This window comes from Amborella trichopoda, chromosome 11 (genome assembly GCF_054954075.1).
Source record: "Amborella trichopoda isolate Santa Cruz 75 chromosome 11, AtrichopodaSantaCruz75HAP2 v2.0, whole genome shotgun sequence".
Taxonomy (NCBI): domain Eukaryota; kingdom Viridiplantae; phylum Streptophyta; class Magnoliopsida; order Amborellales; family Amborellaceae; genus Amborella; species Amborella trichopoda.
This window is the reverse complement of record NC_142346.1, coordinates 43,226,695-43,240,734: the sequence shown is the minus strand read 5'-3', so window position 1 is coordinate 43,240,734 and position 14,040 is coordinate 43,226,695. Positions and strand designations below refer to the sequence as shown.

At 35.6% G+C, this 14,040-nt stretch overlaps 1 protein-coding gene across 11 annotated transcripts; it reads right to left on the bottom strand.

Annotated features, from left to right (window-relative positions):
• Window positions 1-1,856: 1,856 nt before the first annotated feature.
• Window positions 1,857-13,201, bottom strand: LOC18448275 (O-fucosyltransferase family protein). 11 transcript variants are annotated; one of them, XR_016044898.1, is made up of 11 exons: window positions 12,891-13,201; window positions 10,601-10,679; window positions 10,334-10,401; window positions 6,777-6,865; window positions 5,854-6,031; window positions 4,775-4,903; window positions 4,486-4,680; window positions 3,994-4,207; window positions 3,369-3,553; window positions 2,650-2,745; window positions 1,857-2,212 (listed from the first exon to the last, which is right to left on the bottom strand). XR_016044898.1 is itself a non-coding variant. In XM_020676095.2 (11 exons), the coding sequence occupies exons 4-11, from the start codon at window positions 6,854-6,856 to the stop codon at window positions 2,080-2,082; spliced, it is 1,149 nt and encodes a 382-aa protein (XP_020531754.1). In that variant the 5' UTR covers window positions 6,857-6,924; window positions 10,334-10,401; window positions 10,601-10,679; window positions 12,891-13,201; the 3' UTR covers window positions 1,857-2,079. The 11 variants fall into 11 exon arrangements, 8 of the variants coding, with proteins under 8 accessions (XP_020531754.1, XP_006858424.3, XP_088708571.1 ...); XR_016044897.1 differs by having other exon boundaries at window positions 4,486-4,650; XM_020676095.2 differs by having other exon boundaries at window positions 4,486-4,619; window positions 6,777-6,924.
• Between the last annotated feature and the right edge of the window lie 839 nt (window positions 13,202-14,040).

Below are 14,040 nucleotides of genomic sequence, written 5' to 3'. Positions count from 1 at the left end.
AATATGTGACCAGAGTGTAAAATATGAAATATATAGGACTTTGAAAATCCTAAAAAAATTTCCCCCCTTTATTTATAAAAGTAAAATTGCCTCATACCAACTAGACTGCATGACTACATATGTGGTCCAAAAGTGTAAAGCATCCATCTTAAAGATGGATGCGAGTAAGTGTCTCATCTAAAAACAATGCAAATTAACAATCTAAATGTTTTTTTACTGGGATTATTATTTTTAATTTTTAAAATTTATTAATTTATTCATATTCATGATCTCCATGATAGACTCAAAAAATCCATCTCAAAAATAGATTTATTAAGAGGCCTACATTTCTACATATGCGAACTTGGCCGCCGAGAAACCGGGTCCTTTATAAAAAGTTACGAAAAATGAGCTCCATCTTTTCCTTTTGGACCCATGTTTTTTCTTTCTCCCGGGCATTTTGTACTTAAAAGCTTATTTTACTACGTAAGAATCTTGTGATTTTTTTTGGTATTGGTTGCAGGACCTAGGTTGAGTTTTGTTTTTTTTTTTAGAAAAGTGACGCTTTTGTTTAGTACCGGTTTTGAGTGAAGGAGATCAAGGGTTCAACCCTTTGGAGGTTTTCCAGAAATTCACGTGGGCTAGCGTTGTTGCCCTCAGTAAACCTCCACCGTCCAGGTGCAGATTGCAGCGTGTGCATGCAACCTCCACTCTCCAACCAAATCAGACGGTTGAGGTTTATGCTGACTAGCGGGCTAGCCCACATAAAAACCGTGTTCATTCCCAAAAGCCGAACAAAGACAACCTGGCATTGTTCTATGGAGAAATTCAATAAAATTGGAAGAAAACAAGTTAAACTAGCCTTTATTTTATTTTATTTTATTTTTTATGAATAACATAGCATTTTTTTGGAGACACTTGATAATATCCTGTTACACCTGATTAAAGCAGAATTGGCCGGTTTTGGTTTCTGCCGGTTTTGGTTAACCGGCAGGGTATTTTACAAAAAATAAAAAGCATTTATATAAAATCCAAAAAAACAAGAGATTTTGATTGTTATATATTTTTTAATGTTTTCATCATTTTGGCAAAGATTGGAAATGGTTTTGAACATTAATGCTTTCTTTTACATTTTCCTATCTTTTAAAAAAAATTAAACAATACCTTACAAACAAATCGATTCTTTAAATTCCATTTTTTTCATTAATTTTTAACTTCATTTGGACATGTTTTGCTTAATCATGCTTTAAATATACTTTTTATATTTTATTAGAATCTGTTTTTGAATTTTTTTTAGGTTGATTGAACCAGCCGATTTACTAGTTAAGTTGGTTGAACAGCTTCTAACCCCATGTCCGATTAACCATTGCAGTTTGATTTTTCTTACATTGGCCCATAAGCATAAAAGAAAGAAAAGTATAGCGTAATGTCAAAGATAACAGTTATTGAGTAGAAGGCAAACCATATAATCTTTTACAATATAGAGAATTTAAAATATATACAGTATGACAACAATTATATTTCCTAGATTTGTCATTCCTGAAAAAATGTGGAATCCTGAAGTTAATCCATGTCCATTTCATTGCAAATTTACTAAATTTGCAACTACCATAGGGAATTTCACCCACTAAAGCACAAATTGTTTGGACAAATGACATATGGAGTACCAAATCCAAAATTTTCACACCAAAAGAGGTCGAAAAACTATGAATGACACGAAGTTCGAGGTGTACTCAACCACTCATTTTTTCAATTACACGTTTTTGAATCTGCCACCCAAAACATCAGCAGCAAATGCACCCCTTTCAGGACCACCAAGAGTGGAAGATTCGTCGAAACTGCCCCCGAACTTTCATAAATTACCAAAGGACTTCTTAGATATCAACTATTTTATATTATGCACAAACTTGTTTCTGGTATCACAACATCAACTAACCAACCTTTTGCAATTTTCTACCCTATATTTCAAATTTAAGCAGAAAACGAAAAATTGCAAACAGAATTTCATATTAACAAAATTGCGACTAACCTGGTCCTTTTTGGTCAAGGAGAAAAAAATAAAGCCTTTTAACAGTAATAGAAATGGATCAAAAGTTCAAGTTAGTTGGTCAAATTTCTACTACTACAGATGCATTCAGGAAATGGATTCTCATAGAATGACTCCTCTGTTCGGAACCGGCCTCGGCCTTTGACTCCAGGGAGTGCTCCTAGTCTTTTCCTTGGAGCACCTTGCCTATAAGAATCAGAGCACATATATAACTTGTTTCTAGCACTTGGAAATAAGACTAAAGTTAAAATGGAGAACATCAAATATGAAAATACTTTCCATCCAATTGTTCATCAAATTATCGTTTGTGTTAGGCAAAGGATATTCACAGTCCACTGAATAGAGAGATACAAGAGTCATCACTGTCCTATGAAATCAACAGTGAAGTGAGAGAAATAAGAGAGGGATCCAGAACTGCAATCATGTCATTGTTCTGACGGGTCCCATACTCTCTCCATCACCATGGGATGAAAATTAATGCTGATGGAGCAAGAGGGTGGATCCCATTCTCTCCTTATTGTTGTCCACTTCAGTCAACACTGACAAACCAATTGACCTTGGCTTTACCGTGCGCAATCAAGGAATGCTATGTAATATCCTACCTGATCTAAACAAAACCATACCTGAACTTATGCATCTCAGTTATGCGTGATGATAACTTCTGCCCCTCCTTCAACTTTCCTCTTTCCATCTTATCAAAGACTTCGACGAGTCCTTTCCTACAAAGAAAAGGGGGAACAAGAATCTGTTGACTAAGCCAAAAGAAGAAGCACAAGAAATTGACTATATTGACTCTGAAGAAATAAGACAATGTTTTTTTGGCTATGTAGACCGCCAGCCATTTTTTTACTGTGAAGAAGAAAGACAAGCCATTTCTTATCTGAAATTATTTCCAGTTTTTAACCTAATTATTTTCAGTCTTATATAAAATCAAAGCATCCATACAGAAACCAGAACTACCATTCTTATTTTCACGGCAATTCATTAACCACAGAACATACATGGATACAACAGGGACTGTCAACCAGGATACCACAGATAGGTTTGTTTTAAATTAAATGGAAAGGGGAAAGAGCTTTTCCGGGGGCATGAGTCTCATCGAGCTTAACCTTGGAACGATATCACAAAGTCAGAAAATATACTACAGTACTGTGGTCCATGAAGAAAAAATGAAATAATTGATGCGGATGTGATAAGGTGAGACCCACTATTGAATGTTCTGGTGTCCCACCACCATTCATAATTGCATCGGGCGGTGATAACACCAATAAAGATGGACATTCCATAATCCACAGGATTATAGCAATGCTTTCCCTATGCCAAACCAAACAAATGCATATACCTGTCTGGACTGAAGGTCTTGCGGTGGCCCAAGAATCTACGATGCCCCTCCAGAGCTCTCGCCATGTTTCCAGAGTAAGAAGGAACAAAAACATCGCTCTCAACTGATATGATGTAGTCTAGAGCTGCCGTCTGAGATGCATGTTTAGCAAATGGCTCCAATTCCTCAGAAGTAGCCACCGTCTCCTGTCATCAAGTAGTCTTTGTCATGAATCAAATTGAACAAGCGAAAGTATAACAATATCCAATGGACTATGGAAAAGCAAAACCATAATCTATTGTGTCATCACTTCCAATCGAGTGTGTATGAGAGAGAGAGATAGAGAGAGTGATTTAAAAATAATTATGAATCACCAAAAATATGTACATTTTTCATGACAGTTTCTTTCCCGGATAAGAAAAGGAACAGCTAAAGTCAAGTTTCCATGACTGATGAATTTCCTGTTAATAATTGCACAACTTCAATCACTGTTAAGAATGATTTCTAGTTGAAAGTTCGATTGAGAACTTGAAACTTCTTTTTGTACCGTGGCCAAATCCGTTCTGAAATGTGAAATTTCAACCAAGGATGAAAAAAAACCATTGTCAGTATTACTTCATGGGTATATGCAAAGTTGCAAACGGACCTTGAAAACCAAATTTGGGAAGTAGGATCTGAGCTCTGAGAGGTGAGCATCACCTCCATATATTTCACCAGCCGCAATATAGATCCATGTAGAAGGAGGGTGTCCTAATGCTTTCAGAAAGATCCCCATCTCTTTGGGAGTAAGCGGGCAATAACCTCCAATCCGTTGTTCTGTTGCATTAATCTTCTTAGTCTTCCAGTGGTTAGTGTTTTCTCTGCCAGCACACATGAAAAATAGTTGGTGTTTCTCTACAAACACAAAGGATAAAAAGAAACATTTAACTTTTAGCAACTGCTATCCACAAGGTTAAGTATGCAATAAGATTAGAAAAATATTTCCATTTGGGCGATGGAATGACAGGCACTGATGGAGAGAGACTGAGAGATGTTCCCACTCTCTGACCATCACCCCATTGGAGTACTGCTTTCCGTAGTCTATTGAATTACAGTGTATTTTCCCAATTCAATAATGTCAACACAGGCATCATTTCACCTCATTATCTTTAACTCTTCAGCCTCTTCATCACTCAGGCCATATGTGCACCCAGTGAAGGACAACATATCCTTTTCATATCGGAGGTGAAGAGAAATATATCGCCCATGTGACTTCAACCGTCCCACCAGCTTCTGTTGTGTCACGGTCATGTATTCTCAGAACCTAATTTACAGGATACCCCATCGGAGATCTCTTAAATGCATTGAAAACCATTTGAAGTCATGTGTTATTCCTGATGGCAGTATATGAAAATTGAGAGATGGTGGTGGATGAGGAAAATTCAGACCTTTCCGAGCTGCTCGATTGGAGGGGAAAAACGAAGAGCATAATAGAATGCACGGCACCGTAGCCTCTGAATATCAATAGGAAGGTCATTGTTTGAAAGTCGAGAATCAGATTTGGGAACATGAATTACCTATTGACAAATCAGAATCTGCAAATAATTAAAATGGGAAAACAATAATGATAAATTTTTTGAAGGCCAAGTTCACAGCAAAACAAACCATGCAGTGGCTTTAAATGCTTCATCTTTCCATTCATATTTTCAAATTACAGAAGCCCATGCAGTTAGGTTAACATTTTTAGTAGAAAAATGTGTGATGATGCAAATACAAAAGGGCAAATGATCTTGATGATGGAAGTCATAAAAATACAACATGTCCAAAAAGTAAAATGCAGAAAGGAGCGTAAAACACAGAATCTGCATAAATACAAACACAAAGTGAACAACTTACATGGTTCAAATATCAGCACAAAACTAGTAACAATGATAATGTAACAAAAAAAAAAAGCTCCAAACATCCAATCTCTCCTAGTCAGTCATTTCAAAGAAATCCACTATCCAAGCTCCCTCATTAATGCTAAACATTACAGTATCGGTAACTTGACCACATAAACTTCCTTTCCGAACCAGAGGTTTCCCCAAAAAGCTATTATTCTGCATATTAGAGACGTCCAAGACATGAAATGACTCGACAGTAGGACCCAGTCAAGTCGACTCACAAACAAACCACGTGGACTGCTAAATCATGCAAACTTTGATTGCACTATAGAAGAAATTATCTCACAGTCTGTGATGGTACTTGAATTTAAAAAAACAGAACCAAGATGCTCCTGATTCCTATTATCTCAATGAACGTCTCTCAATTGCTTCTCTAAACTATCTTTAGTAGTGCACATGAGAAACTTTCCAGGGGATAGAGCACTATTTCACTAAGCATTTCTCAATTAGGGGATGCAGGACTTTCTAAATTGACAAGATTGTGACTCAAACAATATAATTTAAAAAAGTCAAAGTAGCAAATGCTGCAAATATATTTACTAGCTACCTGGATCATCTCAAGCACCGAAATAGAGCACACTAACCTGGTAATCTTTCCATAGTTCTGCAATCTCCAAATAATACTTCATGCCAGACCAAGAAGTGAAGTGCTTACGAGCCCTAGCAACAGAATCCAGTTCCTTGGGAAGCTCCTTTATTATAGGTACATCACCTTGCAGGGTTGCTATGAAATGATCCTCATCAAAAATATCTGAAAAGGTACTGTTGGAGGTCCAAGATGACTAGGGATTGTTACAATCATAGATTATTTAAAGGGTAGGGTTTGTATTGGGTTGCAACCTTAAACAATCAAAGTAAGGCACACCTCCAAATTTTATCATAAGATGTAATTTTGGTGTCAAAATTTCTTAGGATGCCCTAATAATCTATTTTCCTCTCTAATTATAAAATATTAAACTCCAAAAATGGCACAAATCAAGTAGATTTATATACGCATAAAAATCTTGGAAATGGACGGACCAGATAATGTGTTGCAAGATGCACCATTTTTGGGATTCAAAATCTTTTTCTTTTTTTTTTCCGTATTCATATATCTCAATGTCGAGATGATCAATTAGAGGGCTTTTCAACATCATAACAGCGTTTTCGATGGATTTTTGAGGTGCACCTTAATTCTACATTTTAAGTTTGCAACCTTATATAAACCTTTTCCTTATTTAAAAGATGGGAAAGTATGCTATAATCCAATGGACTACATTAATGGTGGTCATCAATATGCAATGAAATGATGGATGGTGAAAGGGACAGAATGAAACCCAGAAGAACAGGACATACATTAATGGTGGGTCGCCCTCTCTCCCCATCAACCTTCATCATTCCATCATATGTCAATGACCCCAAAAATGCTATGGTTTTCTAGAGTCCCACGAAATTTATAGTACGATTCCGCTGAAAAGAACAAGGAAACTCTTTGGATTTCGCAAATAAAACAAGGGGAGAAGCAAACCTTGAGTCTCGCCAAAATGACCGCTTATCTAGCTGAGGAATGACCAGAGTGGCATTCAGAATACGTGCCACGGCAACCATATCACATATCTGCGATGAATATACTTCTTCTAAACTTCAAGGTTTCAAACAAAATCACATTCTTTATCCTGGGAAGGATATTAAACTTTGATGAAAAAGCAGAGGATAAAATGGAGGTAGGTCAAAAAAATGTGCAACTCTAACATTCTTCATTAGGCGCCAGATTTTGGGGAATCACCCTACTTGTTCTATCGACCATCCAAAAAATAAAAGAATAAAAAATAAAAGAAACAAATAAGAAGGAAGATAAGACTTCGCAACCTAGATGTGCCAAAATCCCACCCAAGAGTGAACATGGAAGGTCAGGTCTGGGTCCTAAAGAACTAAATAACAGTTTCATTCATTTTTCTTCTTAATTGTTCATCAGGTGATGATGAGAACATCTACAAATTTGGGCACAAAAATTGTCCTTAAGGCCTAGATCCAAGGCCATTTTAGATGTCTTAAAATGGCCAACCTGTTCAACTGTATTTTCTCTCTCCCCAAATGAAAACATTTGCTAAGAGTTATTTCCAAACTTTCTTCATAAGCAAGTTTCCCAGTTTGAAGAGAGAGCATGCAAAATTTCTTGCAAAAAAAATGCCCCCCAACACCCCAAAACTGAGCTAGGGCAACACAGTAGCAGTCCACCCTAGGCGGGGATCAAATCATTTTCCAATCTTGAAATCTCAACAACATGATTCAAAATGTAGACACCATGCAATCAGAAAACCAGTACATGTCCATAAACCAGGCAATCCTGAAAATTAGAAAAGGATGCTAATTGAAAAACTAACAGAAAACCATGACATCCAAAACCCAGTCTAGGATACAAGGTATATATCACTTGTGTTGTTGCGAAGAGAAAATAAATGGTAGAAATAGTGTCAGCCAATTAGCTGTTATACAAGATACCCATTTGTTCAAGGACCAATATTTAAGATACACTGCTCACGAAGGGCATTCATTTTTCAACCTAATATTGGCCCCATAATCTTCATGCAGCACAAAGGCACTGAAGAATACAAGTCAAGGCATATAATCATGAACCATGATCAACCCTACCCAAAGACTTCTTGTATAGTGTACTTCTGATAGATACATAATTGCCAATCATTAGCTCCCAAAATTTCCAAGATTGTTATTAGATGATATTTGGGTTTATCCTAATGAACCATAGAAAATAGAACTACCAGTGCCCAAACTGCCCCTTAAAATGCATACCATGCACAAAGGGACCTTGAGGCCAACAGATTAAGCTTCTGTTGTATCAAGCCAAAACAAAGAAACGTACTTCTGCCACAAAAGCCTCAGCCTCCCAACAATACTAGTCTTATCATGGTTGAAGCTAAAAAACGACTTTTATTTCCAATAAAATTATTTGAACATATAGGGTAAAGCTAAAGAATGAATGAGAGTTACAGCCATCAGATAAGCCCTTAGTCCTCACTTAAACACACACAAGAACAGATATAAAAAAATAAAAAAAGTTAACAGAGATAAGAGAGGAAATCAGATGGAAACTGCTGTGAAGCATCAAGTGGCCGCAAGAACTCATTTTCACTTGGAAAGAAAGAAATAACAACACTTTGGCTAGTTTAGAGTAAGGTTTAAACAAACGGATCGGTGACTCGAAGGAGTCACACCCATGCCTGTGTCGGATCAGGGAATCGGTGGATGGGATCGGAGAATCGGTGGATCGGATTGGAGAATTGGTGGAGTAGATCGGAGAACAGCGGAATCGGCAACTTTTGTTCCAAAAAGTCCTTAAAAAATCACTATAAATCTCTAAAAATAGTGTTCTTTTAGTTTCTAAAAGAATTTAGGAGTGGTGCATTATGTATTTTTATGACTTTGTAAAAATAGGTAAATACTAAGACGTTTTCCTGTCTGGATATCTATATAGTTATTTAACTATAATATAGTACTATAATATGCACCAAAATAATTTAAAAATACTAGAGAACACTTCCATATTATAAGATTAAAAAAATAATTTCTCATATAAGGTGAAACTAGAATCACATCAAAGTATCAAACATTTTATTAATTTGCTTTACTCATCCAAAATTATCACAATCTAACTAACTATAATATTATCTACTGAAATTGAAATTGTCGGTTTTTATTTTATTATTAAAATAAGAACAAATCTACAATGTCTTATAATATCATCGAATTCAAAATATCTTATTTACACCAATAAGAAAGAATAATACATTACAAAATTTATAATACAAATAAATTAATAAATAAAATACAAGATTTGGTTATCAAGATATAATTATTAATTATAACATTATAATAAAAATAAAAATAACACCCCCTATAACACTTGTATTACATACCATGAAAGCCGTTGTCCCTGCTACTTATTAGAAATCTACTTCCAAGATCCTCAAGAAGTGATAGGTTTGCCTTCCTATAAACAAAATAATAGAGCTCATTCAGAGGTAGGACTCAAACTGCAAACTCGACTCCAAACTTCAACCTCCCTCACTGAGGTAAGGAAAACCTCAAATCAAGTTGAATGAGCTCACATTATACGCATAGATCAAGAATTGACACTTAGATTCCCACACCATCGATAAAAGGAAAGAATTCATAATGTTCCATTTTTTGTAGTGGGTAAGCTCAGAACCTTATTAATGCCAGGAACTTCAACACCGTTTGGTTGTCATGTCCAGAATATTTTTTTCTCTCTCTTGCTATAAAGAAGGATTGCCTCGGTGTTTTTCTTTTTTCTCTTTTTTTTTTTTTTCCTAGTGTTTTCCTAAGGGTTCACAAGAAAAGTTTTCTCCCAATATTCTTAACCACATCAAAATAATTTATTGGCAAGGTCTTCACTTTAACCTATCAAGTAAAGAAAAGCTATTCACTTCAAATTCAACTAACCAACTTAATGATAAAGATAAGCCAACCGTTCATCTGCAACATGACTGAGGATCAACCAAGGTATGTAGGCCGCAAGATTTGATGCTTGGTTCACCTAATAATGCTTCATATGATGGCTTCATGTATTTCATTTATAATTCATCAATCCATTAGTTAGCACTTCAATATCATAAGTTGGTAAATATACAAGTTTTGTTTTCTGATAGACATGTTGCATATGTACAAGTTAATCAGTTGCATTTAGAAAATATGCAACAAATGATGAGCTTAAATAAGGATATGCCGTATGCAAGTTTCATCAATAATTGATTTGGAATTCCTATTTCACATATGGAAATACTGTAGAAGGGAAAAACATGGAAATACTATTGAAGTAATCAAGAGAAACTATACTCCGTTAGCAGATAATATAATAAAAAGCATGTCAAAGACATTGGAAAGCATAAGAGCTATTCTTTAAAATATCAGATATACTCTCAAATTCCTCCACACCTAGAGGGTCTATAATATACTTGTTTCAAACTAGTACGAGCAAGAAATAACAAAATTAGAACACTCAAAAAAACTGCTACATAATTAAATGTACAACTACCAATAACTAACCCCAGCACGCATTTGATTGAGCCCTCCGTTACTTCTCACAGTTAAATACCGGTTCCAATATTTGGGACCTGATTCATGAAAGGAAGAGACCCCATGTTATTTCATGTCGTAGATAACATTCTTGTGGCTATAATATATGAATGAAGTCAGTAAAACACTAAGCATGCACATGTCATCCATATACACGAAGGAACAAGGATACACTAGAAAATCAGCTAGAAGAATGGACACTAGTATGCAGTAAAAGTAAAATGCTAGCACACAGACCTTCATATCTACTGGTTGGTTTGGTGCAAGGACGGAAACCACGGCTTAACGAAGGCCTCCATAATCTCTCTTCTATCACCTAGATAAAGAAAGACAGAATCTCAAGACCCAAAACAACTCTATTAAGAAATTTTTGCCACATTATATTATTGAGGAACACAACTTGCTAGATATTGTGTATGCACAGAGAGAGAGGAACACAACTTGCTAGATATTGGGCACATTTATGTAAACTGTAAATGGAGAACAAAACCACAGATATTCTAAAGCATTGCGGTCCCTAAAGTACAAACTTCCCCTGCAACCATGGAAACGGAAGATGCCTTTCTTGATATAGGAGAATATTCCGAAATATCTGACTAGGTACCCACAAATATATCTTGTTATCATGTAAAAAAGCAACAATAAAAGAAACAAATGCATCCTGTAATGCGATTCATAACGTCGTGGTGCACACTAGCTGACATTACAAGCACATTCTATGCGTTTGCGTAGCAAATATAAGGGAGAGGGGGGAAATTTTGCTTTGTAACACTTGAAAATCCATCTTTTGTTATTTCATTAATAAAGCAGGCAGAGGCCTGTCATTCCCACTGATTCACCCAAAAAAAAAAACACTTGAAAATCCTAATGAAATGGAATCTTTAGAACCAAAGGATACAATATTCAAGTGTCTAAGAGTATGGGAGATGAATATGTGATTAAATGAGTCAGATTACATAACCACGTAGGGGAATTACACAATAATCTTCCACTTGTCTATTTTTCCTAAATAACATGTCCTAACTGGATACAGGGTGAGAAACCGTGTCAGAAGTTTCACCAATTCAAAGGCTTAATCAATTGAGCAATAGGCAAGTCAACCAAGTCAAACAGATAGGAATAACAAATTGACTTCAAAGGGCCAGTTATTCTGGGTGATTCACAGGTCAACACTGCAAAAAGTGTTAAAAAACTCAGCAATGTCCGATTTAGTTACTTTAAATTCGCAGTCTACCAGTTCCAGATGACTCCTACCCGGGTAAGCCTAGTTTGCCCCTGTCCTCAAAAGAAACAGAGGTCCTGGTCTGAGTCTTGACCGGTGAGACTCTGGACTTGGCAAACTGACTCAGGCCCATCCCTTCCCCATTTGCATTTTTTTAAAAGACTAACTCAAAATGCAAATCATGACAACACTAACCTCAAATGCCCATTGCCATCAATCCTGGAATCTTCTTCACCTACACTACTGTTCTAAAAGCTTAAATTGATGCAGAAATTCTTCAAAGTTCATATTATTAACCATTTTGGAAGCTAGCAAGCTTTTAGAACAAAATTCAGATCAAACTAACATTCAATCAATTAAAGCAAGAGGAAGGCAATTTAACGCAACATGAATACAAGCTACTACCTAGCTGTACTTTGAACTCCAAAGAAAATACACATTTCAGTTACCAAATAATGCGATCAATTAGGTCACCCCAATTCAAAATTGTCAGTTAGACGGCAAGATAAAGCAGGAAAATAAACAACTTTCGATCAGGAATTGTCTACAAATAGGCAACGGAGCCACATTTCACCCAACAAGACAAATTAGTGGCTCCCCATAAATTATATCAATGTGGGTCATTGAAGAGAGAACAAAGTAGTGAAAGAGAGAGACTTTTGTCAACCAGTATAAGCCAGGAGAAACGCTCTTGCCTGGGTATGACAAACAAATAAAATTTTGAAATGCTCTGTGATCCCAATTCAACTATACATTGTTATTACAGTAGTGACCCTGATTCAAATTCTCTATCACTAAGTTCATCTGACATAGGTTATAGAAAGGGGGGAAGGAGGGAGGAAGAGTGAGAGTGAGTGAGAGAGATATCACTCAATCATTTTCTTTGAAATTGGCAAGAAAACCAAATAGAAATAATGACTCAAACTGACAAAAGAGCCAAGTAGAGAAAATCACACAAGACCCATAGAGAGAGAGAGATTATTCATTCAATCTTCCATTTTCACTGAAACTGACAAGAGACCCAAGTAGAGAAAATCACACAAAACCCATCGAGAAAGATTATTCATTCATTTTCTCTGAACTTTTGCTTCTCGATAGCTCAGCCTTGTGAATCCAACTGGGTCATAATGTTGCAATAATCAACAACTAACCAATCAAGCCCAAACCCAAGCCCAATTAGACAATAGATCCAAGTCGAAATAGATCCAACTCGGAAAAAACCAAGAGTGACAGCACTTAGCACAAACAATGAAACAAACCCAAGCGAAGACGCTAAGTAGAAACCCAGTTGAATAGATGAAATACCTGTTGAGTTTCCTCCATGAACAAGGTTTCTTCTCTCTCTAAATCATCTGGGAAGTTCCTATGCAGAGGGTAAAAGAGAAAGAAGATAAAGAGAAGGGAAACGTAGAGAGTAAGGGCAAAGCAGCCGGTGAGAGAGAAAGGCCTTGAAACCAACTTAGACAAACAACAAAAGATTGATGGGGTTGCAGAGGATCTGAAAAGAGGTCCCCTAGGAACCATCTCTCTCTGAACCTTTTTTTGACAAAATTTTTGATGATTTATTCTCTCTCTGAACCTTCTAGTGACTGAAATGAATACTAAACCTTCTAGAGAGATAGACGAATAATGTTTAGCCAGCAGCTAAATCCTTAAATGTTCCCTCTCTTCTCAACAAGCGTTCAACTCTCACTGTGGGAGTGTTTCGTCTCATCTCTCTCTAAACTCTCTCTCTCTCTCTCTCTAAAACCGGGACAACGTTTCGGACTGCCCACTAACGGACGCGTTGGATAGGCGGTTCTCATAAGGAATTTAAAGAAGTTTATATAAGGTGGTTGGTTTATACCGGTGGTTTAAAAAATGGATCAATGACCCAAATCGGGCATACCAAAAATTGATTCGGATCGAAAATCAAGCCAAATCGATGGCATTGAGCCTTAAAAAATTTTAAAAAATTATTAAAATTCATTATAAATGTTGTATTTTAAAAATTTAATAAGAAATGATGGTACTACATTATTAACTTTCATTGCTTTCATCAATTTATGAATATTGAATGTTATTTCCCTGTATGAATTTATGTTGACCATTAAATTTATATTATAAAAAGAAAATCATAGAATTATCGTGGATTAAGTATATAATCATATATGGATTACAAAAAAGAGTTGAATAAATCGATGAAAAATTGGCTACTAAAATCACGAATTGGCGGAAAATCCTAATCCGCTAAAAAAACCCAAATTATTACAACTTAACTAACTATAATATTATATACCAATAATATTTTATAATTATTTTATTATATAAATAACAAAAAATCCAAAATACTTTATAATATCATCTAATTTAAAATGTATTATTGACAACTGTAAGAAAAATAGTACACTATATGATTTATAATACAAAAATTAATAAATAAAATAAAAGATTTGGTTATCAATGTAGACATTAT